Raw genomic sequence first — 27791 nt, forward strand, 5'->3', positions numbered from 1 at the left:
CTTTTCTAGTCCGACGCGCATTCTGTAAATTTCACAATCAAATCGGTTTTTCAATTGTAGCGTTCACAGTTTTACAGTTAGAAACTTAAGAATTTGTTTGTACATTCAAAATGATAATTTTCATCTACTGTTTAATTTTCTTAAAGGAATTCCTAGCCATTATTGAATTAGACTCGAATTTTCTCCCCTCCCCTATTTTTTTCTTCCCTTTCCATCCTGCGTCCGTGAGAAGAAAATAATTAATTTAAAATGTAATTGAATCAAATTGAAATAGTCGAATTTTCTTTAGAGATGTGTGTATTCGCTATTCAGTAAGAGTTATTGCATCCACAGTCAAATTTAGGTAAAAAACCTCAAATTGTCGAAAATGAACGCCGTTCTCCGATGAAGTTGAACCTCAAAGTGACGCCGCAATTTCCTCCTCCAACATGAAACCCGTGAAATGGGTCAAGTGGCGACTGTCGTCATGCAAATACGAAGATGAACCATAATAAGCAATATCCACCCAGAGTTGATCGCCTATTTTCAAGTTTAGAGTCGACTGGAGGGTCACCACACTATATTGTTCAACGGGGCCGTTATTCTCTTTAACAAAACTCGCCCCGATTCGATTCCCGTTCAAATAAAGAGAAGGAAAAAGATAAACAGAAGATGAATATGAAAGATACGCCACTCCCGTGAAAGAGAAAAAATAAATTCCCGGCCGCGGTGCCGTGAATATCCCCGATGTCAAATCCATGGCATTTCCCTCGTTCACCACCGCCACATCGAACGGAATCGGAGTGCCAAGTGTGTCAAAATAAGAATTTCTCTGGACGTAGAAATAGACGGGTGCTGATTTGACGTCGGCGAATCCGATCCATTTCTGAAAACCTATAGAATTAAAAAAAATATTTAGATAATTGTAACTGAATAATTCGTGAGAATTTGAAACATTTACCCGCATCGCCAGGGAGTTTAGTGAAATCGCAGTAAACGGATTCCATTTTCGAAAATCCCATGACGGAATAAAATCCGCTCAGGGTGTGGCCAATCGTGTTTAGATCCTCGCATGAAGACGGTAGTCCGTTGATGGCAACAGCCGATTGATTATTGCCAATTGAAACAGAATAAGTTGCTGCTGCTGTGCGTTCATTTTTCTCTCGTAAAAGGGAAGTTAAAAGCGAATCTTGTTGTTCAACTTTGGCCTCCAGTTTTCCAATTTTGACTTCCAGCTGGACATTTTTGGACTCTAATTGAATTACTTTCAATGCCAAATCTTGTCTTAGTTCATTCTGTCATCGAAAAGGCAAAAGTGTCTTTACCCACACTGAAACTTTGAATTAAACTTGGAATTAAATTAAAAAGTATAGACTTACATTAAGTTCCAGTTGCGCCTCCAGTTGTGTCACTTTTGCCTGCTGTTCAATCGCTGTCGATTCCAAACTTTTCACGACTTGTATCATTTGAATCTATTGGCAAATGGAATAAAATTACAATGAGACATCAAAAATTAACAAATTGAATTGGACGGTCGACAATACAGAAGCATATCGGGTGAAAAAGAAATTTTGATAAATTCTTACATAATTTTCCTTCAGTCGTAGGAATTCTTCCTCCAAGGAAAAGGCAGTGCCAGTCGAACTCGGCGTCCAACAAATCAAAACCAACAACAAAACAACTTGGGCGAGTGAGGCGACAGAAAAATGCGCCATTTTTTTGCTATTCGAAATTGGTTAGAATGAGACAGTGTTTTCGAACTGATGGACGAGTGTTTCAATTTATATAGCTAGATCCGTTCGGATCCGTTAAATGTTAATAGTGATAAATTGAGATACACGAGTTTGAGTGTGTTTATACATGTAATCCCTGTAAATAAGAGGATAAGTTTTCGATTAGAATTTTGAACGTCAGTCTGCATAATCATGGTCTGGTATTATTTGCTTAGTACGTTGCTATGGACAATCTTCTATTTATTCAACAAGGGAATTAACCTGTGGACTGGTCAAACAGGGAGAGAAACAGAAAACCAAAAACAAATGCATATCAATTATTGACACAAATGACCTTCAAGGCTCTAATTAGTTTAGGTACAGTATTTATTTTAAAGAAAATAATAAATGATTCATAGACTAAAACAGCGCCATAGAGTCCTATAGCGTTCATATATAATATGATATGCAGAAGAAATAGCATAATTATAGCTATATAATATAATTTTACTTTTATTTAATTATTATATATAACATAATTTTTGTTAAAAGAGGGGGGAAAAGAACCATCACATGTAGCCTATACAATTTTGTTTACAAAAATTATGTAGGCTACTGGTAATCTCTTACTTTGATCCACAAGGTCGGCATTGATGGGAATTCGTTACATCCACTTCACAATTCAAGGACGCCAGAGTGACACCAACCAATTTAGTTTGAATAATTTTATTCATTTTTCAAGTGGTTACTATAATTTTTTGAGATAAACATTTACAGTGTCTATAGTTATGTTATAGCATAGCAGATACAGTCAATACTTGCCTTGACGTTGATCACGATACTATCTTCGCAGCGGGGAGGGACTTTGGCCGTGAGTCCCGGCTTTGTCTTTGTCCCGGCCTTGTTTTTCTCCTTCCAGCATTGGGTGGAATTAATTGCGCATGTGGCAAATTGCTAATCAGTTAACAATTTCGTTTTCCCAACAGGTCGACATTGGGAAACTGTCCAGCAGCGTCTAAAAATCAACCAAAAATTGTATGCAGTTCCTCCCGCCATTCGATTGTTATTAAAATTCGGCAAAGAACATGTCGAAAAATATGATCTCAGTTCTCTCCTCGCGCACTCTATATATGTGTTCTGATGTGGTATGGTTGCTAATTAAGTGTCTAAATTAAACATAATCATGTTTCAACGGTATGTTGCGCTCTTAGGGTGAACCTATAAACGTGGTGGAGGCTTGGCACTAGTTGGTATAATACCGAAATTGGAAAAGTTGGGTGTCGCGTCCAGAGTTTTAGTTACAGATTGAAACTTGAAAATTTTTTATTGTAGGCTATTCCGCGTAAGTCTATAGTTGCGTACATTGATATACATTTTCGTAAGGAATTTCTTACCTCTACGTGAATAAGAATCGAACGAATTTTCTTCCCTTCCCCCTTAAAATTCCCTATGACGCCGCTTGTTGACGTCAATTTGTGTTTATTCGTTTTTATTATAATATCCCTGTCGAAAGAAAGATAAATTCAGCGATTAGAATTTGAAGGTCAGTCTAATATTATGATCTGATATTTATTGTATAATATTTTTTATTTATCTGTTTTTTTTTTTCTTTCTAGGTGGCTATGGAAATTCTACCATTTATCGAACTGGGGATTAACCTGCGGATTAGTCAAACATATGGGGTGCGGAATGAACACTTTTTCCAAAAAAAATGTTCAATAATCGATTACCATATTTGATGTGAAAACAAATTGATAATCGATTTGAATATTGAAATCAAGTTGAAAATATATTCAAAAATTGAAAATCTTTTGAAAACGATTTCATAAATTGAAAATGATTTTGAAAAATGAAAATGATTTCGAAAAACTAAAATGAATTTGAAAAACTAAAATGATTTCGAAAAATGAAAACGAATTTGAAAAATGAAAATGAACTTGAAAAATGAAAATGAACTTGAATATCCATACAATTTCGGGAGTGCGATATGACACCACCCTACTCTATCCCCAGCTCTCTCCGGATGCTATAGCCACCCCGAGACAACCGACTAGCCATTGATGGCTATGTCGCTGATTCCAGCCAGCTAGGCCGTCAGCGATACTGTCAGCCCTTGCCGGGCGGTGCTGGCCACCGCTGCCGCCACAACGGCAGCCGCTAAAGTCTCTCTCGACCGCAGGCCGAGTATTACCCTACACAAAAATAGATTACACGATCCAACGTGAAAAGTTTCATGTTCCTATACGACTACTTTTATTTGAGGCCGGCCATGAAAAAAAAGCTTTTCTGTTGAAACGGACATGGGCAACATGACCATTTGGATCCTCTTCTTTGGCCTCCACCGCCATGTCCGCTGCCTCCATGATGGTAGAAAAGATAGACGTTGCGCCAATTTTTGGTGTTCAATCCGTCGCTGCAGCTGAGACAGAGCCATCCTTCCAATGAACTCTTCCTTGGAATGGCCCAATTTTATATAAATGCCGTGGAGTATCGGGTAGGTAACACTTCCGGCGCAAGTGGACCACATGGCAAAGACGTAGAGACAATAGAGAAGTCCAGCTCCCCAATCCGCTTAGATAGCGGATAATTTCCAGCAGGGCCAGCACCAACATGAGGATCCACGTCAGCAAGAAGGCGTGTCCGCCTTCTTCTTCTCGTCGGATTGAACGGCAGAGTATCGCAGCAGTACAGGACGCATAGGCCTATCCAGCGAAACGTACCAGAACACTTCTTTCCGGGCAGTTGGCAGTTAGTGGAATGACGAGAACTTCGCGAGAACGTCATACCGAGGCGTGACTGGAACTTTTCTCAGGTGAAAGCCACCCATTCGGCCGTTCCGTTTTCATCGTTGCTGGGTAGGCTGTGTGTCATTTACTGCAGGAACATGAAACTTTTCACGTTGGATCGTGTAATCTATTTTTGTGTAGGGTAATACTCGGCCTGCGGTCGAGAGAGACTTCAGCGGCGGCCGTTATGGCGGTAGCGGTGGCCAGCACCGCCCGGCAAGGGCTGACAGTATCGCGCGCTGACGGCCTAGCTGGCTGGAATCAGCGACATAGCCATCAATGGCTAGTCGGTTGTCTCGGGGTGGCTATAGGAGATGGCTATGGAGAGAGCTGGGGATAGAGTAGGGTGGTGTCATATCGCACTCCCGAAATTGTATGGATATTCAAGTTCATTTTCATTTTTCAAGTTCATTTTCATTTTTCAAATTCGTTTTCATTTTTCGAAATCATTTTAGTTTTTCAAATTCATTTTAGTTTTTCGAAATCATTTTCATTTTTCAAAATCATTTTCAATTTATGAAATCGTTTTCAAAAGATTTTCAATTTTTGAATATATTTTCAACTTGATTTCAATATTCAAATCGATTATCAATTTGTTTTCACATCAAATATGGTAATCGATTATTGAACATTTTTTTTGGAAAAAGTGTTCATTCCGCACCCCATACAAACATCAAGGAAAGGAAAACAAAAACAAATATCGATATAAATTATTGATTGATTTTATTAATCATAGGCTATAAAGCGATTTTCGGGTTGCGTTACTCAGCGTTACTTATTTCATTTTTATTTTTCGTTTCACATAACTTCCAAATTAAAATTTATTTTAAATCCTTCAGCCTTTATTGCACAGTATAAGAATCGTGATTTAAATTTAAATTTCTTATTTCCCGCTGCTCTGACTTGACAAGCTCTGAACTTGAACGAAAGTTTTGTAGAAACGTAATACAACCTAAATGAGATTATTGAACTTTCAAAAGATTGGCCACATTTTACCTTAATATACTTGAACATATGTACAGTATATATACCTTATAGACTTTACCAGAAATGACTTTCAAATGAGTTCCGTTCCGGTTAGAATCATTTTGAAATTGCCAACGTACCGCCCTTTAAATAATGCTTCAGACACATGGTTCGTAGCTACAGTAAATTCTGTTTTACATTTCCACTATACTGTATATACATCACCAACTACAGCACCACCACCAACTACACCAACTACATTATATCTAATATAATTAATACTGAGTGGTTCTCGAATTGTTTAATTCTCCCCCACTGGAACGATCAGCTCGGCGCCCAGCATTGGAATCTCCAAACAGTCAGCCGGATAAAACAGCTGGAGCGTCACCCAATATCCCAGTAAGTACTATATAAATCTATTGTTTCCACTGAGAAGCGGTTCAGTATACGATGCGAGATACTATCTTGCAAAGAGTAGCCTACATACGGCAATTGAACTCTGCAATGTTTTCCATCAAAAGACTGTTTGAATACCCGTCGCTTTGTTACGTAATCATTTTTGGGTTGTCATGTTTTCTGATTATTCCTGTAAGTCTGGAAGAAGAGCACCAAGCGCATTCTAATCACACTCTCTTCAAGCACATTTTAATATCCTCTACAAGGGTAACTTAAATTTTGTGACGAAATAATAACAAATTCAAATTAATATTCATATTTCGTCGATAATTTTCTGATATATGAAAAGAGACCGTTGCTAAATAATCCCGAATTTTCGATCGTCAGCGCCGGAATAATGGAGAAAATTATCCTCGATATTTTGTCGAATCACATGCGCTTTACGTAATCTTGAACTATAATGAACTCCTAAACGATTCAGCTGTAATTATTTCGATCCTATAAATTAGATATGAGATTATTCCTCCGTCGGACATTTTGTCATTCGGTTACCTTCAAAGAAACGGTTCATGGACCGGTACAACCGGGCAGCTCCAACGCCGGGTAAATTTTGATGAATTATTTTTTCTTTTTAATTAAATTAACTTTTTTTTTTTTTTTTATTTAAGGAAGTTGATATGTGCGTGACTTGGGGTGCACCATCGTTAGCCAAAGCTTCGGTTATGGACGTGTCTTACCCAGTGGTCTTTACCGATTCTTCTTTAATGATTCCGTTTCCTCGGCAAAGAAGTAAAATTTGGGTTCAAGAAACAACTTTCGAGGGCTTGGTATGTCAACGATCCGTATTGTCTAAAAATAGATTTTCAACTTCTGTGTATAATGACCGAGTCAAATTCATTTTTAAAGTCGGGGATAATGATCGGAGCGGCTTTTACTTTCATGATCATTGCAACTTGGATCACCCACCGAATTACTTATTCAAGACTGGGACGCACCAGTCCCAGTGTATTTCACTGGGCATTTATCTTTGTCAGCATATGGGCATCTCAAGGTAATAATTATATGATTTGATAATTATTAAATAATAATTATTTTATTTCATATAATTATTTTTTTTTTAATCGACGCAAAAATGCCAGTTTTATTTAGCATTCTCTTCTTTATTTGAAGGACTCACGCTGAGAAATCAAGCCTCGTCATTTCGAATGACTTTCTTCGTTTCCGTCTTCGGAGTTTTCATCATCTCAAATTATTTTACGGCGTCCTACACTTCGGTCATATCCATTCCTATTTTCAAGCCGATCGTCACCTCCATCGAAGATTTGGCAACCAGCGATACAGTCAAGACTCTTCTCATCAAAGGATCTAGCACAGATGAGTACATTATGGTCAGTCCGTTATTATTAGAATTATATACTTATAGGGTCTACTGTCCCTGTGGAATAATAATTGTTTAATACTTTATGACATTCAAAAAAATAGTCTTCAACCGATCCGGCATTAAAGAAGATTGGTGACCAAATGCGACGTTATCCTGAGAGAAGAATCCTCGACGCGTTCACCGTTGAAGACATTTCGACAGTCGTCAAAGAAGATTCTGCTCTCATAATCGTGAATAGATTGGATAAATTTGAGCAGAATAACGCCTTCAGTAGTCTAATTAATTGTTTTAACAGGTCAAATCCAACGGAGAATCCCTGATAGAACAGAGTTATAAAATCAATAAGAAATGTCGAGTAACTTTTGCCGAGAAAACCTTCTTCAGTCGCCAGCAGACATTTTCCTATCCGAAAAACAGTCCCATAGCCAAAGAAATCGATTACGAGTAATATCATTTAGATCAAATTAATACTTATCTTGCCGCATCCAAATTTTATAAATTTGATTTTTCGTTGAATTAATTGATAGGCTTCTGCTGTTACACCAAGCTGGCTTGATTCAATACGCCGAGAAACGAGCTCAGATGGGCCATCACGATCGCTGCCGAATATCCGATATGAAAAAGGCCCAGTCCGAAAAAATTGCTCCGCTCAAACTCAGAAATCAAATGAGCGGAGCCTTCGTCTTCTTGTCCATTGGCTTCGGTTTAGGCGTTTTGGCTTTTATCAGCGAGTTGATTGCGGCGAAAATCAAGAAAAAATCAAGAGTAATTTCAGGTTCAGTAACAGTTATAAACTAGGACGTGAAAGTCGATCTTGAGAATAATTCTATTAAAAAAGACGGAGTGTATCAATGTAATAACGATTTTATTTATTTTTCGGAGAAAATTAATTTGGTTATTTAATGTGATAGAATTTAGCTTTAACTATGTATTGGCCACTAAAAGTACAGCTCGAGGTAATATTCAAAATAACCGTTTCTTATATGATGGTCACCCACCAAATATCTAACTATGGAACGCGATAATGATTGGTAATTATGCGCACTTTTCGTTGTAAAATTGTACACATTACCTTGTAAAGAAGGTGGGATAATATAATCGTCCGTTTGTCAACGCCCAAACCAAACTATCCCCCAATCGACCCGTATTAAATTTGAACCCAAAATAGGATTGGCTTATTTGCATCATTTGTATTTCTTCACGCCCGAAAAGATTTGCAGTTAATACAAATCGATACCCAACCAAAATAATGTAGTACTCCAAAAGTTTAGCTGTGCTCAATGAACCATGTCGAATGTGAAATGAGCTTCTCGGAATTGAATTCTCGTCGCTTTGGGGCTTGGCCAAATTGATTCTAATCAGAATTGATTTCCATTCGACTCTGAAAAGCCAAATCCAGACAATAAATTGAAACGTAAAGCAATTTAACTTGAATAATGAATCTCCCCTTTCCCCATGAACTTAATACACGTCTGGCGCTATACTTTCAAAGTGTTACATAACCAAAGTTAAGGCAAGTTTCACAAACGACAGCGACAGTGTTCGAATTGATGTCGAGGCTTGTGCGACCTTCAATTGCATTTAAACACTTGCAGTCATTATCTGAATTGCTTTTCGTCACGATTCACCGGTGGTTCACAGACAATCAATACCAAATTGATTTCCCGACGGCGACACGTCAAGCGTTTTGCACGAATATTATATTAGCGTAAATTATAGAAGAGAGTCCGCTGCAATTTGCAAATCAATTTATTTATATCGATCGCTTGATTGATTTGATTTGAATCTCTAATTTAAGGGAACTCAATTGGCATTGCTGGAGGTTGGCTAATACGCTCCGCCATCTCTAATTTGTAGGTTTGGATGATTTTTCGCTATATAAGAAACTATAACGAAAAGAAATCTCCGTTTACGTCATAAGGAGTTACACGTAATAAAGAAATTGACAAATGTCCAGAGAGAGTCTTCGTTTTAGTGATAAACTGACCGTTTCACGTCAAACCCCGGCGACGGCAATCAGTTTGTTTCAGGGCTAGTGGACATAAAATTCACGTTGGTCTGAATTTTTGCACAAATGGAGAAGTAACACTCGGCCATTATGCAAAATTATGGGAAAATAAAGATGTGGAACAAGCCCAACAAAGAGTGGAAAAAGGCAAGTACGTTAACATGCAATTCTCTATATGGTTGCCAACACTACCAGGATGAAAGTCTGCTGGTCGTGATAGTAACCGCAAAAGTGAACGTGCAAGAATAATCATCTTCTTTTATCCGCCTCAAGTTTCCCTTTTTTTCCTTTTCTCACAGGGCAGCACAAAATCGTAATAATAACTCACTCATTACTGCCAATCTAACCATAACGGAAATCGCTTTTGTCACCGTGGAAAAAGTGTACCACTATAAAAACGGCCGTGTCGACTGGGTAAAGTCATCAGTCGATTCTCGATTCTCCTACCAAAAGCTTCACCAACAAACATGCAGGTCTTGTTCATTTCATTATTCAAATGATTGCGTCTTTTATTTTAGTTTAATGCTCGTAAACAGGTCCAAACTATCGTCGCCCTTGTTTCGTTGGCTGTCGTTATGACAGTCGGACAGGAACAGTACGCCGGCAATGCCGCCAAGTCATCCTACGAACAACAACAGGTAAATTAAAAATAACGTTCAAGTGTTTAAATCAAAATTTTAACTTAGAATTTTCCATAGTACGCTCCTATGCCGCACTCGTTTGCCTGGGAAGTGAAGGACGAGCCGAGCAAGAACGACTACTCGCACCAACAGGAAAGCGACGGCAAAGTCACGACCGGATCCTACCGCGTTGCCTTGCCCGATGGTCGCATCCAAATCGTCACCTACAGAGCCGACCAAAACGGATACGTCGCTGAAGTCAAATACGAAGGAGAGGCCCAATATCCCGCACCTTCTTCAAACAACAACAAACCATCAGCGAGTTATCCGACCGAACAGGCCAAACCATACCCAAGTGCTTAAATAATCCGAACACTCGACAATCTGCACAGGAACATAATGAACCTATGCGTTTTCTCCGATCCCTAAATGCCTCATTGGTTGTATAAGTTTGTAACTAAATGTTTTGTAATATATGAAAGTAATGTAAAACGTTAAAACATCATTTCACGATTTCAAATTTATCTAAATCTTCAATGGCATCTTGACGGTAACTTGTTTTCGCGGAGCTATTTATAGCTTTTTATAACTTTTGGCGGTTGTTAATGCTGACTGTTATGGGCCATTGGCCATCCAAACTAAACATCAGCTGCAGCAGATAGGAAATAGATTGGAAATCTGCAAAGGGGGAGGAGTTGAAAGGCAATGATGTAACAGAGTGCCTTTATTGTGCTTGAAAAAGCCTTGGCCTGGAAGCAGTTTCCATTTTTTATTAGGTCTAAAGAAGTTGCTTCAGAAAGAGACTATATGCAAATGAATTCCACTTTTAAATTTGGGTCTTGTTTTAACAATAACAAGATATGCTGCTGTTAATTATTTAGAAAAAGGTACAAATTTTATCTTAAGAAAATACTATTGATTAATCCTTTTAGGCCAGCTATACATCATATAGGATACAGGTGATAAATATAATTTCAGAGATTTCATTATTTCAATCGGTGTCTCAATTACTCTTTGGCACTATTTTATGAAAGAGGAAAAATCTAGAGCCAATTTATAAAAGGGAGGCCGAAAAATAAGTCGCCTTCTAGCTGAAAGATAAATAATTAATTTGCAACCATTTAATTATTTTACTTTTTTTTATTAGGCTACTTGGCTATTTTTGGCCGCAAGCCCGCAAGGTTTGTCTTTGTCATGTTTTGTTGCTTAAACAAATAATTTACAAGTTAGTAAAAATGGGTTCCGGACATCTCGTACCCAAAAATTCTCGTACTCATTTTTTCAACCATCTCGTACCAGTACGAGATGGTGGTACGAGGTGGCATCTGGCGGTAGAGAACAGTACCGGCTGGTACGAGGTGGCTGGCATAATCTTCCGGCTGGTACGAGTTGGCTGGCAGAAGTTTCCGGCTGGTACGAGATGACTGGCAGAAATTTCCGGCTGGTACGAGATGGCCGGCAGAAATCTCCATTCTAGAGGGAGCCAAAGGGGAGCGCCGAGCTGGATGTCCGGATGAAGTCCGCCTTGAAGAGCGCCTAGCCGGTGACTGATAACTTAGTACGGCCGCGGCGACCTTATATACTGCGGCTCGAGCATGCGCCACCTTGTGGTCAGTACGAGATGGCAGTACGAGATGGCCGATATAGATATAGATAGCTGATCGTATTCAGTGTACTGCGCGCGTTTCTTTATCGATAAGTATTTCAAACAGAATGCCACCCACAACTTACGTTCTGTGTGTTTGGCTTCAGTTGCCGAATATTTTTGTCTCTTCGACGGGAATTTTGCAAAATTTAACAATCTTATTCATTAGGATATTTTTTCCACCTTTTCTTCCTACCCTCTCGAAAATATGAGATAGTTCACTAGTGTCGTCAAATGTAACAGTGCCCGGATTATTAAGTGTCCACTTCTTAATTCAACATAAATTTTGGTTAGATAAAAAAGGATACCTCGTCCTGCGCGATTGCGAGGCTTATTTAACTGTTTTGTGAGGGGTGTAATATGTGTGATAGAGAAATTTTGTATGTATGTATATGTGAGTGTTTGACTTGAGCAATCATACGGCCTACAGAACGAACAATACACAAGATCAGATATAACAAGGTTGTCAAGAATTTTTATTATTCGTTCAATTTATAGGGTCAGTGGGAGTCCATATACTGAATGCCGGATAAAAGCAATCGGGTTCGAGGTAGTGGTCGAGGCTGAGGTGACAACACCGTAAGCATTTGCCGTTCTAAATCCACGTTATTCCTGTTGTAAATGCATCCTGTTGTAAACACGAAATGTCATAAATAAAATAACATCTGATCTAGGACGTCAAAACTTACACACAAATAAACCCAGTAACGTTGGTCTGAATAATATCATCTTCCCCGGATTCAGCCATACTAATTGAAATCAAATGATGCAATAATTGCTGGCCTGCAATAGAGGGAACGTCAAAAATAAAATTTGTCAGTCTCTAAATTAAATAAAAAATCTATACTTGGCTGAACAGTGACTAATTTCGTAAGTTGATCTTCTGCTTTCATTCCGAGAGGCATTAATGAATCTGGTAAGGCCGGCGCACCAATTTTAAATATTTTAACATCTGAAAATCTCACTTCAAATGAGTGTGGATAAAACTGGGCTGCTAATCCGTAGAAATATTCGCGAATTTTCTGATCTCGAGATTCTACTCTTGCCTGCCGACTCCGTTCCACAACCTAACACAAAAAATAATTCCAGAATTAAGAGTTGTAGCTATGACACAAATAACTAACAAGCATGAAAACATACTCCGCCACTTTTGGGTTGAAATATAACTTTCACGGTTTCAGGTAAATCACGCACTAGTTCGTTGTAAAGTCGCTCTTGGTCAAGGACGATTATTAGATCAACTTCAAACGCTCTGGCTGCGTGAATAAGCATTTGATACCCTTGGCCCTTTACCCAGCCACAGGTGTTGATTATTACTCCACTAACAGCATCTACACAGAAATTTAAATAATTTGAATAATTGAATGAATATTACTTTCTCTCCTACTCTGTCGATTTGCTTCCATTCTCTCTGCAACTGTTTGGGCTAATTTGGTGACAAGTAAATTGTACAGCATTACATTACTCCCAGTTCTTTGTACCCATAGTGGTATATTAGTGGGCATACTTGGGAAAATCCTTCTTCAACATCAGCAGGACGTTCAATTGCCATTGCACCAATAGTGCATGGAATGGAAAGTTGTCCCTGGTCAACATCTAAATCAACATATATAGGCCTATTTAAACATAAACAAATTTGATTCTATTTCTTTAGATATAAAATGTTTTATTGTGTTTTCTTAATTTGTCTACCTTCTACCCATTCTCACTGCATAGTTCAAAAGCAACTTGCCAACTGTTGATTTTCCAACATCTGTTGGACCAATGATTATGGCTATAGGGCCTCTTTTAGTCTTGTCAGCATCAGCTTTCTTCCTTATCTAAGGAAGAAATAAATTAAGAACATACACACAAAACAAAATATTGGAAAACTTTTAAGTAATACAATTCAATCTGCATGTAACTTTACCTGTTCTAATCCAGCATGTGTATTGAGATAAATAATCATTGGAGTTTCTCTTGCCACATAAGCCGCTTCTGTTTTCCCTCTCAGTTCTAAAAGACAACCTTGCCATGTGAAAACAGCGATCTTGGAACCACCACCAAAACTGTACACTTTTCCTTTGACAATTTCTGTTCCAAATACTTCTGCCAGTCCAGATTTCAACTATGAAAGAAATTAGTTAGCTAGTTAGGTTGAATGGAATTCTGACAAATAAAAACAATTTAACACACTTGACACTTCTAATGGTGCCAAAACTAAATTGACAACGAGACCAAATTTTTAGACTGGAGGCAGCCAACGGGGTGTCCCTAAACTATGGACTTGGACAGTCCATTTTGGACTACTAAACTATGGACTTCGATCGAAAACTATGGACTTCACCAGATGGCGCTGCCTGTCCGAAACTATGGACTTAGGGACCTAAAATATGGACTTTAACCTGCAGAAACTATGGACTCCATCAGATGGCGTTATATCCGAAACACTGGACTTGGCGTCTAAAGTATGGACTTTAAATGTATAAACTTGGCTTAGATCCGAATATTTTCGCTTAAGTTTTAAACGGTTAAATGAATATATCTTTTAATTAAATTTAAGCAAACCACAAATTCATTCTGAATGGTGTATTGCGAATATTAATACACGATTTACAAGTTACATTTTGAACATTTCAAAAAAGGTTTTATTATTCTTGATTTTACATTTGAGAAAAGAAATAAAACAAAGTCATTTAACTTTAAATGCAAGATGAGCAATACCAGAGCACTTTTTTGCACTTGATGGCAGATTCGGGTATGTTCTCGCATTCCGGATGGAAATATTCTTTGCAAATGTTGCACTGTACCATAACGTGAAATTTTTTAGGAAGGAGTTTATGAAATCCAAAGTCGGGCATCCGACACACACAGAAGAGGGGAATGGAAATTTGTTTCTTTGGTCTCCAATTTGAACGCGTTCGGAGTCCTTCGGTTGGAAAAGGAATGATTGCGCCGTCGGAAATGCATTTATTCATTAGATGGGAGCGCATTTGTGACCCATCAAACCTCAATTCAGATGGATTAAATGAAAATGCCAAGGCTGTCGCAAATGCGATGGCATATAATCCGCAACTTCCGCTTTCTTTTTGGCTTTCGCATTACCCATTATACCCATTATATTTATCCCTTTATTTTTTTAAGATATGGTAGTGGTTTTGTTAATAATGGAGCTATTGATCTTTTAGGTACACAGTATGAACACATTTCTCAAAAGAGGGAATTAATTTAAAATGTGCTGCAGAACCGCTTATGTCTCTAAAGACTGTTCTTGCCCTATACGTTGTTTTATATAAAAGCAAAAGTCAATTTAAAAAAAATGAGATCTTAAGTATGAATCGAAGATATAAAAAGCATAGCTCATCATCTGATAGAAAGCTTAAACCTATTAATTAAGCAAAAAAGATATGTAGCTCATGCTTCTCTTGCAGTTGGTGCTTTACTTGGACAACCCGAATTTTCAATTTTATCTTTAGAACCGGGTAAACTTAGTGAGAGTAATGTGGATATAGGAGGAAGGAATATTAGTTAAATTCGCAAATAGAAGCTTAAAAATATATAAGAGATTTTGCCTTTAATTAACACGGAAAAACATCTTGTATTTAAACCGTTTTATAGATCGGATAAAGCAAGACAGCGAATAAAAAATAATACTTTAGAAGAAATTAACACAAAAATAGAATATTTTACAAAAATATATCCTACCGCTGACGGAATTCTACCAAGCAGTGTTCTGGCATTTGATACTATTATTATAATAAAAAAACTATGAACCAAACAAATTTTGGCTTTAAAAAAGTAAGTGTCCCGCCAGCTCTAGAAAGCTCGTGGCTTCTTGTAGTTTATTGAACGGACGTTAAATATATAAAACAAAAAAATGATAGAACGATTCGTAGTTTATGTTTTATGTTGAATTTGGATAAAGTCCATACTTTTCAGGAAAAGTCCATAGTTTAGTATGGCCATTGGTGGAGCGTTCAGGTTCTAAAATATGGACTTTGACAGGCAGCGCCATCTGGTGAAGTCCATAGTTTTCGATCGAAGTCCATAGTTTAGTAGTCCAAAATGGACTGTCCAAGTCCATAGTTTAGGGACACCCCAGCCAACGAGTTAACTAATGAAAACCAACAATCCAAGAAAGAGCATGTAGTACAATCAAGGGCAATAATGCCTTTTCTGCTTCTGGCTAGCATTTTCTCAGTCTTTATCTAAACAAAGTAAAAATGAAATGTTAAGAATGCCATAATAAGCTGAAAAATGAGCTTACGTACAATGATTAGGTATTGGAGGAATACCTCCTGGTCTGGTATATACAAGCTTTGAGGCCGTATAACATGAAGCTGATGGATTGGGATGTTGCCTGCTCTGTGAAAAATGTATTGCATTAATGAAAATATTGGTATTCAAATTAAGACCAATCTTTACCTGTTCTATGCAGCACACGAAATGTTTACAAAGCTTCTTAAAACACTTCTTAACGAAACACTTCAAACATTTCTTAACGAAATGTTTACCGATCTTTTTTAGTCTGCTGTGTGGTTCACCCATACAGCAACCATAATTCCTGCATTAAAATAAGTTTGAGGAAAAATATGAAATACACTGCTAACATAATAAAAAAATTTTTAAAAAGTTTATTGAAGGGTGAATAATTACAAGCATAATCATCCTATACCATGGCATAATTGCTGGGATACTTAGCCGGTTGCCTTTCTATCGGCCATCTCGTACTGCCATCTCGTACTGGCCACCAGGTGGCGCATGCTCGAGCCGCAGTATATAAGGTCGCCGCGGCCGTACTAAGTTATCAGTCACCGGCTAGGCGTTCTTCAAGGCGGACTTCATCCGGACATCCAGCTCGGCGCTCCCCTTTGGCTCCCTCTTGAATGGAGATTTCTGCCGGCCATCTCGTACCAGCCGGAAATTTCAACCAGTCATCTCGTACCAGCCGGAAACTTCTGCCAGCCAACTCGTACCAGCCGGAAGATTATGCCAGCCACCTCGTACCAGCCGGTACTGTTCTCTACCGCCAGATGCCACCTCGTACCACCATCTCGGTGGTACGAGGTGGTTGAAAAAATGAGTACGAGAATTTTTGGGTACGAGATGTCCGGAACCCGTAAAAATCGTCATATTGATGTGGTTTTAAAAAAAATATTCATTTTTCGTTCAACTCTAACAACAATCGTTTGAGATATGATTTATGCAACTGAAATCCTAAAAACATTATTGGCTATTATTATATTAATCACCGCCAGGTTAGGTTACTGTTTACAGTTTACTCCATCAATTGGTTTCGTCTGCAGTGCAAACTAGAAGTTCTACGCGTTTAGACTTTATAGAGACTGTGAGATGTGAGGCTGTCAACTCAGTTCACATCTTTAATAAGTGTAAACCATTCAACTGATTGATTATACCAGTGAGATGGACATTGACGTCAACGTAATCAGTGAAATCATCAAGCCCTCAAAAGACCTTGAATGACCGACCCTGGAGATTCATCTCCTGGCAATCTGACATTAAAGACCAACGAGAACGTCATCAAAGTAAGTCGGCATTCGTTTAATTAGCTAACGACATGGTTCAATTCAAATGTTGGTCTCTCAACATTTTGGTCATTCAAAACTGAACGTTTTTGTCATGTTTTGAACCCGGTGGCGTGGCCGTCCATTTCTTGCGAGATTTATCGTGAAATTAACATTTTTCTTATGAATTAAAAACCAAACATTTCGTTGTTTAGTTTTTTTAGGGAATAAAAGTGTTAATTTTTTTGATTTTTTGTTTTCAATCTGCGATTGGCAATCAAATTGAATTTGTTTGTTTGTTTGTTTTTTGAGGGGGAAGGGGTAATCAAATCCAGTACTCTGCCCATGATTTTGCAGATAGACGCGTGAATTTTAGTTCAGCCATGCACAACTATAATGAGCAAGGAACTGGGGAAAAATTTTGAAAAAATTCCATTCTGTTATCGAATTATAGAAGCGAATGAAATTTCTCCCAAGTTTCTAGTCCTGTATTTAGTAAATCTGGCAATCAAAATTGGTTTTAAATTAAAAATTTATTTTTAAAGATAGAAACGTGAAAATTTGTCTGTGCATTAAAAATGCATAGTTGCATACACTGTTCAATTTCGCCGAGAAATTCCCACCTCTTCACGAATTGTAAAGGGGTGATTCCGTGAGAATAGAAAATAATTAAAATTTAGTTGAATCGAATTCGATCGAATTAAAATAATTAAACATATTTTTTAAATAAGATATTTTAGACGGCTAGACGCATCATTTTGCAGATAAAAACGAAAATTGGTGTTTGTATTCAGTAAGTTAAGTTGCATACACAGTTTGATTTTAGTAAAGAAATGCCCGCTCCTTAATGAATTGGAACATGAATGAATTATCTTCCCTTCCCCCTTGAAATTCCCTTCCTAAATGTTCGTGTCGACGATCATTTTGCGCATTTTTGGTTCGTGTAACCCTGAACCTCAAAGGGACGCCCCAATTTCCTCCTCCAACATGAAACCCGTGAAATGGGTGTAGTGGTTGTAACCGCCGTACAAATACGAGGATGAACCAGAATAAGAAATCTGCATCCAGACTTGATCGCCTGTTTTCAAGTTCAGCGTCGACTGGAGGGTCAACGGACTATTTTGATAAACGGGGCCGTTTTCCTCTCCAATTAAACTCGACCCGATTATTTCAAACCCGTTCAAATAAAGAGAAGAAGAAAAATCAGCGATAGATGAAGAAGAAAAAAGACGCGCCACTCCCGCGAAAGAGAAAAAATAAATTCCCGGCCGTGGTGCCGTGAATATCCCCGACGTCAAATCCATGGCGTTTCCCTCGTTCACAGGCGCCACATCGAACGGAATCGGAGTGTTTTCTGTGTCAAAATGAGAATTTCTCTGAACGTAGAAATGGACGGGCGCCGATTTGACGTCGACGTATCCGATCCATTTTTGGAAACCTTTTTTTAAATCATAGAATAATTAAAAAAATAGAAAAAAAATAGATAATTGCTACTGAATAATTCGTGAAATGCCAAACATTTACCCGCATCGTCAGGAAGTTTAGTGAAATCGCAGTAAACAGATTCCATCATCGCCGATCCCATGACGGAATAAAATCCGCTCAGGGTGTGGCCAATCGTGTTTAGATCCGCGCATGAAGACGGCAGTCCGTTGATGGCAACAGCCGATTGATTATTGCCAATTGGAACAAAGTCGGTTGCTGTGCGTTCATTTTTCTCACGTGAAAAATAATTTTGATAAAGTGAATCTTGTTGTTCAACTTTGGCCTCCAGTTTTTCAATTTTGACTTCCAGCTGGACAATTTTGGACTCTAATTGAATTACTTTCAATGCCAAATCTTGTCTTAGTTCATTCTGTCATCGAAAAGGCAAAAGTGTCTTTACCCACACTGAAACTTTGAATTAAATTAAAAAGTATAGACTTACATTTAGTTCCAGTTGCACCTCCAGTTGTGTCACCTTTTCTTCAAGTTGAGCATTTTTAGCCTCAATTTTGGCTTCTAGTCTCACTTCCAATTCTTGCAGTTTACCTTCCAAGGAAAATGGGGTAAGAGCAGATGAACAAATTGTCCCCCAACTTAAAATTAACAGTAAACTCCAAATGACTGTCAAACGAGCCATTTTTACTCGATTTTCTTTGTTACAACAGCGACACGTAACAATCGACAAAATAAAACTTTATAGTTTAAATACCTTTAGTGCGGTTTTATCAATCGCTTGGAATGAGTCCATAACAGATAAACTGTCGACACTTTTGTTTCGAAATTTTTGTTTTTGTTCTTGAACAACATATTTGTTTTGCGATAACTCAAATAGTTACGTCACTATTATAATCCAATTATTCCATTAAGTTTAGTTGAATCTATATGGATCTTTTGAGATAAATTAATTTTTGTTTTGTTTAACGACTATTATTCCGCTTTATCTTCGATGCGTGATGGCTCCTCACTGATTGATTGGTTGTCATGAAGCCGCTTTTCATGACTCACCTGATTAGAACTGCCCATTTTTCGTCAATTTTTAGTCCAACAGATGAAAACCAACAGCAAAACAACTTAAGTGAGTGCGAATATATTATGCCATTATTTAGTTGTTCGGAATTTGTTATATAATGATGTTTCCAATTTTGGACGTGCGTTTCAATTTATGAAGTTTGACTCGTTGTTGCGTTCAACTTAAAGGTTACGCTTGATAGATTGAGAAATTATTGCGGATGTAAATGACGAGTCTTTTTGTGTTTATATAATATATCCCTGTCGAAAGAAGATAAATTTCGTGATGAGAATTTTTAAATGTCATGCAGTCTAATGTCAGCATGACGGTCTGATATTATATCGTATTATTTGTTTTCTACGTGGCTATTATGGACATTGGACAATAATCTACCGTTTATTGAAATGGAGCTTACCCTGCGGACTGGTCTGATTTGGTTTATTACTCATTGCGTTTTACTGGACGTGAAGGAAAATTGAAATTTAATTGAAATTATTCACATTAGCAATCGTTTATTCACTGTTAATTACCTCAATAACAAGTCGACCGGACCATTTTGATTGCCATTAAAGTAGCAGAAAATCATTTATTTTTAATTCTTTATTAACTAGCGATGAATCATAAAACGCTAGCCAAGCATTGCCTTTCACTATCGAAAGACATTAGCGACTAGATATGGTAAAACATGTGCGTCAGCAATTGTGAAATTAAGTAGACTGTTACTCTCGTGGTGTCAGCTGATTGCTTGGTGGAGTTCATTAAATCTATTCACGCGACCGTCGTAAGTTGTTTGAAATTTTCATGCAGACATTTTTGTTGTCGAGTTACACCTTGCCACTTTTATCGTAATCATGGGCTTAGATAGATTCGTCTACAAACTTGATGCGCGTATTCAGTAAGTGTAATTGATGCATCCATTGTCAAATTTTCGTAAAGAAATGATGCACACCCCTCTTAACCAATTAAAGTCGAACCAATTTTATCCCCTTACATTATTTTTTCTCCCATCCCATCCTGCGACCACGAGAAGGAAATAATTAAAATTTAATGAAATCAAATTGAAATAGATCCATCACGATTGTAAATGAGACTATAACTGTTTAAACAACTTTGTAATTCAATGGAGAATGTGAAATGAACCAGCAGTCGAACTCTCCGCATGGATGAATTCAATTTACATGTTATCCCGTTAAATTTAGGTTTCGTCGCTACAAGTCAACAAATGGTAACCAAGAGAGAAAAGCGTAGGTGCTGTCGTCATTTTGGTCTATATATTATGGGTCAATCGGCTCTCTCCATCCGGAGTTGAAGGCGATTCCTTCAGGAGTCAAGTTGCTCTGCACGAAGACTACGCTAGGCTAATTTCCTTAAACTTGATTTCATTACAAAGGCAATTTTCCAACACCATTTTGTCAGAAAGACATAGAATAATAATGTTGAATAAGGCTTCGAATTTTGTCTGTTGGCTTGTCGCTTTGTTACTGGTAAATTCCTTCACGAAGGTCGTCAGTAAAGTTAACAAACATCAACTTGAAAATCATCACCTTCGTTTGAGCTCTTCAAGGGTTTGTCTCTTATCCATCGTCAAATATGAGCATAAAAGTCTTTCCTATAATAATCCTTATAAATTTTTACTTGTCATTTTTCAGAGCCCCTTAGTTAAAGATAAGGAATTAACGACTGTCAGTATGGGCATTTTTGAAGAAATTATTCTCAACATTTTAGCAGATAAAATGAAATTCACGTATCAACTAATTTATATTTCAAATTAATTTTCACGAATTTTCGTAACAAAATTTCGTTGTCGTCTAGGTATGAAATTATTCCTCCAACTGACATTTTAACACTTGGTTTTCTTCAAGCAAACGGATCGTGGACTGGAACAACCGGACAGTTGCAACGCAAGGTAGAGGCTAACTGGATAAAACAAAATAATAATAATTAAAAGGCTAGTTAAGTTGAAGGAGGTAAAAAATAATTTATTTTCATTTAAGGAAGTTGATATGTGTGTCACTACTAGTGCTCCGGCTTCTTCTAAGACACCGGTTCAAGACATATCATATCCGGTGGTGTACGTCGATTCCGCTATTGTAATTCCATTTCCTAAAGAGAAAACTAAGTGGATAGTTACTTCAACCTTTAAGAATAATGAGGTAAAAAAGAAAGAAGAGCGATATTACCCCACATGATTCCATAATTCTATTTTAATTATAAAATACTCTTTAAAAAAAAAGGTTTGGTTAGCCACCGGATCGTTTTTCATATTCATGATCCTGTCTGGATGGATTATCCATCGCATTACCATCTCCAAATCGGATCAAAATAGCCAGAATACATTACCGTTTTGGATATTTTATTTTATGTCCATATGGACATTGTCTCAAGGTTTTCTAATGGTACCTATTTCTTCCGTTGATAAAATTATCCGAAATGTTTTTTTCTTGTATTAGGGGATACACTGAGAAATCGATCGACACCCATTCGACTAGTCTGTATCGTTTCCTTTTTCGGGATTTTCATCATCACGAATTATTTTACGGCCTCGTACACTTCGATTTTGTCCATCCCCAGCTTTAAAACGACTGTCTCTTCCATCGAGGATTTAGCAAACAACAGAGGAGTCATTCCACTTTTTGTTAAAGGCTCCAGTTCGGACGAGTTCATTATGGTAAATTTGTTATTCAAGTAATTTTCCCTTTTCACGTAAAAGTGAAACTTCAAGTAAAAAGTGAAATTAAGAACTTATTGCGCTAGGCTTCAACAAATCCGACCCTGAAGAAAATTGGGGACAGGATGAGAAAACATCCGGAACGAAGAATCCTTAATGCCTTTACTGTTGACGATATTTCGACTATTGTAAAAGAACAAGCCGCCCTAATTTTGGTAAATCCATTGCAAATACTAAACGTACATTTTTATTGAAATAATCTATTTTTTAATTGCACAGGTAAAGTCTACAGCAGAATCCTTCATAGAAGATAGCTATAAAATCAACAAGGAGTGTAAAGTAACTCTGGCCGAAAAGACCTTCTTCAGTCGCCCACAAACTTTCTCCTATCCGAAAAACAGCCCCATAGTCAAATCCGTTGATTACAAGTAGTACAACGTGTTAAGACAAATAATTTCAACAAAATCCCAGTTTTAATGTTCTGTCTTGTGTTTCTACAATAGTCTCCTGTTGATGCAACAAGCGGGATTGATCCAATACGCCGAAAAAAGATCTGCCGTTCCCTACAACCGCTGCTCTATCTCAGAAGCGAAGAAGATTGCAGCTAATAAAGCAGTTCCACTTAAACTTAAAGACGTGGCCGGGGCGTTTGCTATTCTCGCCTTCGGATCCGCATTGAGCTTCATTGTTCTGTTTGTCGAATGTATCTTTAAGAAGATGAACACAAAATGATGTTATATATATATTTTTTTGATTGATTCTTTATTAACCGTTACATCACAATGAGATCGAATGTATCTTTAAGAAGATGAACACAAAATGATGTTGTATATATATTTTTTTGATTGATTCTTTATTAACCGTTACATCACAATGAGTTTCTTGGGAACTAGGGGTAACGTATATAACACACACATGACCTTGGTTTGCAATGACATTTTTACTTAGATTAACTACGTTAAACAAAGCAAATGCAAATCCAAGAAGAAGTGACACATTTTCCCTCCTCTTTTTACTTGTCGTTCGAATTTCGTCGCTCATTTGTTTTTCAATAAATTTACCCGGGGGAAATGTTTCATCACTCAGTTTCACAGAATCCTTCAGCTTGTAAACATGTGTGCACGTCTCTGAATATCTTACGAATTGGCAGCTGTAATAACTTGTTTTATCTTGTATTTGATGTTATCACGTATTATTACTCATTAGCTTATGTAGCAGACGTAGTGCTTGAAATTCTAAATTTGAGAGAATAAAAGAAAATACAGAACTGTAATCGCCTCGTGTCCAAAAAGTGAACGATAATATTTTTTTCTGGTAAGTTTCCCAAGTAAATTATTTAAAACGAAATGCATTCAAGTAAAGTTGTTTTCTCATTAGGCCAAGTGGTTCACTTGTCAACTAGAGTTATTGTCTGGACATGTCTGACTAGCTATCGGAAGCATCTCAGAAAATGGAAAGGCATGTAATTGTCAAAAAAGAAAAGGTGGACTCGTCAAATTCAGTCTCATCAACTACAACCAAATTTGCACCTAAACTCCATAAGTAGTTTGGATAAAACAGGAAATAGTCATATTATTCATTTATTCCTCTGATGAAAGTGATGTCTATGATGGACACCAAAATGTTGGTGGCAGCAAAACTGTACAGTTAGAAAGACAAGTGATTGTTAAACAAGAAAAGGCAGAAATTCCAGCTGTAGAAACTAAATCGAACGAAATGCCTTAGTTCAAAGTTCAACGCGTTCAGAAACATCCAGACCAGATAGTCGAAAACGCTTCACTGGCCAGTGTTTCACTTCCTGATGCCTGGTATAAACTCGTCTTACCTGAAGAAATCATCGACAGTGGAGCTCTATAAGCCGTTCAACTGGAACCCATCATCCATGCCTGTCAAAGGCATAAACATAGGCTACCGGATGGATCTCGAGCTGGATTTCTTGTCGGAGATGGAGCCGGAGTGGGCAAAGGCCGGATTGCAGCCGGAATTGTCGTGGAAAACTACAGTGAGGGACGTAAGAAATCTGTTTGGATCTCCGATTCAAACGATCTCAAATACGACGTGGAACGAGATTTTCACGACATTGGAGCCGAGTTCATCCCCGTCTGTTCCTTGAACCAATTAGACCCCAGTTCCAGGATGTTGGATTGCGAGCAAGGTATTCTATTCACCCTTATTCGGCATTAGTCGAACAAGTCCGATCGTCAATCGGAATATACCAGACGGGTCTGAAACAATTGTTGAAGTGGTGCGGAGTACATTTCGATGGCGTCATCATCCTGGACGAATGCCACCAAGTCAAGGACCTGTTTTACAGAGGTTCCAAGAGTGAATCTTTAATAGAATTGCCAATTTGCGATTTACAGAACGAGTTGCCAAACGCCAGGATCGTTTACATTTGCGCCACTGGAGTTTCAGAGCCCCGGATTATGAGCTACATGAACCGCCTGGGACTTTGGGGTCGAGGGACTTCATTCAAAGGTAATTTTATTGTCCATTTGATGCAGTATATTAAAATTAATGTTTCGTCCTTGCAGTATCTAGAACTTTCATCGATACAGTTGAGTCTTCAGGTGTCATGGAAATCGTTGGAATGGAGATGACGCAAATCGGAATGTAATGGTCAGACAAATGTCTTTCAAAGACGTATCCTTCGAAGCTGTCGAGGCCTCTCTCACCTTGAAATTCATCAAAGTTTTCGACAATTCCGTCAAACTGTGGGATCAGTTACGTCAATCGCTTACCAAAGCGACAGAAATTGTGAATTCCGCTCAAAATATGCGAAGACCTTTGTGGTGTCAATACTGGTCGTCCCATAACAAATATTTCAAGGACCTGTCCATCTCTGCCAAAGTAATGCACACCGTCAGGATAGCTAAAGAGGCGGTGAAAAACGGAAAATGTGTCGTGATTGGAGTTCAATCGACGGGCGAAGCCTAAACCTTGGAGCAGATGGAAAAAGAAGGTGGTGGACTGTCGGATTTTGTTTCGCCCACCAAAAACATTCTGCTATCTCTTGTCAACAGGCACTTTTCTGTTTCCGGTTATTACGACGGAACCGTCGGAGGGAAACGGAAGCCTTACTACGAAGTTGATGGCAAATTCAAAAGGAAGAAATCCGAGTCAACTGAATATTACGACGCATCCGATTTGGAGTCGGAAGAATGGAATGAAGATGCGAAAAATGACCGTGAAAGTTTGCCATCGATAAGAAATCAACTCTTTATTGCGCTAATCGAGAAGCTCGGGGCTTTACTTCCACGTAATTGGATGGATTTTTTAATTAACGAATTGGGAGGCCCTCAAAATGTGGCCGAAATTTCGAATCGGGAAGGCCGTGTCGTCCAGAAAGACAACGGGCAGGTGAGTTCTACCTTAAAATTTAGTCTTTGTAAATTATCTAATGACTGATGACACTTTTTAAATTATGATAGATCTTATACGAATCTCGTTCAGAGTCGAATGTTCCTCTGGAGATGATCAATGTCCGTGAAAGGGAACGGTTTGTGGATGGAGAGAAAAATATTGCCATCGTCTCTCGAGCTGCTACCAACGGAATTTCACTTCACGTATATAGCTCATGTTAATTATGTGTGAATTAGGTTTAATTTTTAATTTTATAGGCTGATCGGCGTGTGATAAATCAACGCCGTCGTGTTTACATTTTACTGCAGTGTCCGTCAAGTGCTGATTTAGCCATTCATCAGTTTGGATGTGTCCATAGGAGCAATCAAGTATAAGCTATTTCAATCAAGTTATAAATTGATCGAATTTCATTTCTTCTGTCATAGGTTACGGCACCTGAATTCATCATCTTGTTCTCGGAATTAGCGGGTGAAAGGAGATTCGCTTCGATTGTTGCCAAACATCTTGAACATTTTGGGGCAACTAACTCTGGTGATCGCCATGTCATCGAACCAGTTGATCCCAGCGAATTCAGCATAGACGACCAGCACGGATGGCTGGCCCTCGAGTCTACGATGCGATCCATTTTAGGGTACAAAGAACCAGTTGTCCCACCACCAGCTGACTACCTAGGAGACTTTTGCAAAGGTTTGCACTACAATAGTTTATTGAGACTAACCTTAATATTCTAACTGAATTTTGTTTAAATTATTAGACATAAGTGAAGCTCTATTTTCAGTTGGACTAATTAAGAATTGTGCATTTGGCTCGGATTGGGCTCCTAACGCGTTTCCACCGCCTTACAACACTCATCTTCCTAAATTTCTTAATCGGATCCTGGGCGTTCCGGTGGAGCTCCAAACAAGGCTGTACAAATACTTCACCGACACTCTGTCAATGACCATCCACTACGCCAAAACGAGGTCCGATTTCAGCGCTATGGGAATTGTTGACATTGGCGAAGGTATATATATCCACCGGACTAAACTGCAAACATTCACCACCGACATCGCAACGGGGTCAGCGGCCAAAATCGAACTGCATCGATTTGAATTCGACTGGGGAATGAGCTGGGAAACGGCTCAAGAGAAATGGAATTCTATTACTGGAGCCAACGAAGGATTTTATCTTTCAAATGAAGTAAAAATGTTGAAAATTTTGGTTTAATTTTCTTATTTTTAATTATTCCATTTATTATTCTCCAGTTTCTTAATGGGAAATGCGGAGTCTCGCTCATTGAGAAAAGTGACATCCCCGTCAGTGCTGACAGATGCGACCAAAAGGAATTCTTGTACAAGGTCTTCCGACCCAACACGGGTCTGCAAATGATGTCACAGTCTTTAGCTGACAGGAAAAAGAAATTACGTAAAGTCACTCCTGTTGAAGCTCGACAGTATTGGGATGATTTATATTTCGCTTCTCAAACCGATTGCATCATCATTCCTACTGGTTCGTTATTTTATTATTTAATTCCGTTTAAAAATGCTAACCAATGTTATTTCCTGAAATGTTAGGTATGGACGATGTGCTAAAAAGGCAATGGTACTCGAATGTCGGAAAGGATTGCGGTTGCAGACACACAACATTTTGTGTGGGCCTTTCTATCTGGAAAGATGTCGAAACGATTGTACTCAATGCCAATGGGACTATGCAGGTAACTAGTTTCTGTCGATTGAGATCTCCTTTTAATGCAAGTCAAATATATTTATTAGGTTGCCTGTGTACACGTCGGGGGCAAAAGGACTGTTGGTTTAATTATCCCGACGATCTGTGAGTCCAGCATTTCTAACCTTCTTACCAAGCATTGCGGAAGAGGAAAATTCCAAACTGTGACTTCCGTTTCGCTGCTAAGGTAGATTGTCTTATGGAAAACGAAGCGCATGACATAGACATTTTCTAAAATGCTTAAGCTTTTTTGTTCCAAAATTTCTGTAATCCAATTCAATCCTGTCGTTTTCATACAAGAATTTGTTACATTGTATTTGTTTAGGATAAGGTAGGACCACTTCATAAGTCGGTAAAAACTTTAATGTTGCTAACAAAATCACAAATTCTTGTGATATTTTTCTCGTTTGAATTTGAAAAGTAGCACTGTGGCTGTTGAAAGTCGTCTATTTCATGAACTTGAATTGACAAAGACTTGTCAGGTTCGATGTGTACTAAAACTAGCGCTGTGTTTTAAGCATTGTTAAATAGGTTCTTTTCAACAAAGCATGGTGTATAGCAATAA

At 38.1% G+C, this 27791-nt stretch overlaps 5 protein-coding genes and 1 pseudogene across 8 annotated transcripts; 3 read left to right on the forward strand and 3 right to left on the reverse strand.

Moving 5' to 3' along the window:
- Window positions 1-290: 290 nt before the first annotated feature.
- LOC124312416 lies at window positions 291-1764 on the reverse strand. The gene is made up of 4 exons (XM_046776924.1): window positions 1566-1764; window positions 1359-1451; window positions 941-1274; window positions 291-873 (listed from the first exon to the last, which is right to left on the reverse strand). The coding sequence occupies exons 1-4, from the start codon at window positions 1692-1694 to the stop codon at window positions 398-400; spliced, it is 1032 nt and encodes a 343-aa protein (XP_046632880.1). The 5' UTR covers window positions 1695-1764; the 3' UTR covers window positions 291-397.
- Window positions 379-19184, reverse strand: LOC124312418. Of its 2 annotated transcripts, XM_046776927.1 has the most exons (4): window positions 18925-19184; window positions 18522-18852; window positions 17953-18435; window positions 379-396 (listed from the first exon to the last, which is right to left on the reverse strand). In XM_046776927.1, the coding sequence occupies exons 1-3, from the start codon at window positions 19117-19119 to the stop codon at window positions 17954-17956; spliced, it is 1008 nt and encodes a 335-aa protein (XP_046632883.1). In that variant the 5' UTR covers window positions 19120-19184; the 3' UTR covers window positions 379-396; window position 17953. The 2 variants fall into 2 exon arrangements, with proteins under 2 accessions (XP_046632883.1, XP_046632882.1); XM_046776926.1 differs by lacking the exon at window positions 379-396 and having other exon boundaries at window positions 17751-18435.
- Window positions 6289-8551, forward strand: LOC124312412. Its single transcript, XM_046776918.1, has 7 exons — window positions 6289-6442; window positions 6508-6666; window positions 6746-6890; window positions 7010-7227; window positions 7322-7450; window positions 7516-7664; window positions 7748-8551. Exons 2-7 carry the CDS (start codon window positions 6517-6519, stop codon window positions 8016-8018), a joined length of 1062 nt encoding a protein of 353 aa, XP_046632874.1. The 5' UTR covers window positions 6289-6442; window positions 6508-6516; the 3' UTR covers window positions 8019-8551.
- LOC124312508 (pro-resilin-like) lies at window positions 9597-10348 on the forward strand. The gene is made up of 3 exons (XM_046777040.1): window positions 9597-9701; window positions 9765-9866; window positions 9927-10348. Exons 1-3 carry the CDS (start codon window positions 9696-9698, stop codon window positions 10209-10211), a joined length of 393 nt encoding a protein of 130 aa, XP_046632996.1. The 5' UTR covers window positions 9597-9695; the 3' UTR covers window positions 10212-10348.
- On the reverse strand, window positions 11626-14285 carry LOC124310756 (annotated as a pseudogene).
- On the forward strand, window positions 16552-27542 carry LOC124312320 (protein strawberry notch-like). Of its 3 annotated transcripts, XM_046776799.1 has the most exons (11): window positions 22982-23473; window positions 23537-24637; window positions 24694-25121; window positions 25183-25519; window positions 25591-25725; window positions 25780-25890; window positions 25948-26209; window positions 26277-26701; window positions 26767-27010; window positions 27076-27215; window positions 27274-27542. In XM_046776799.1, the coding sequence occupies exons 3-11, from the start codon at window positions 25057-25059 to the stop codon at window positions 27415-27417; spliced, it is 1863 nt and encodes a 620-aa protein (XP_046632755.1). In that variant the 5' UTR covers window positions 22982-23473; window positions 23537-24637; window positions 24694-25056; the 3' UTR covers window positions 27418-27542. The 3 variants fall into 3 exon arrangements, 2 of the variants coding, with proteins under 2 accessions (XP_046632755.1, XP_046632754.1); XR_006910468.1 differs by lacking the exons at window positions 24694-25121; window positions 25183-25519; window positions 25591-25725; ... (4 more) ...; window positions 27076-27215; window positions 27274-27542 and adding exons at window positions 16552-17018; window positions 21141-21235; window positions 21304-21397; ... (3 more) ...; window positions 22246-22374; window positions 22439-22587 and having other exon boundaries at window positions 22663-23473; window positions 23537-24230; XM_046776798.1 differs by having other exon boundaries at window positions 24694-25519.
- Window positions 27543-27791: the final 249 nt, after the last annotated feature.

The sequence above is a fragment of the Daphnia pulicaria genome, chromosome 8 (genome assembly GCF_021234035.1).
Source record: "Daphnia pulicaria isolate SC F1-1A chromosome 8, SC_F0-13Bv2, whole genome shotgun sequence".
Classification (NCBI taxonomy): Eukaryota; Metazoa; Arthropoda; class Branchiopoda; order Diplostraca; family Daphniidae; genus Daphnia; species Daphnia pulicaria.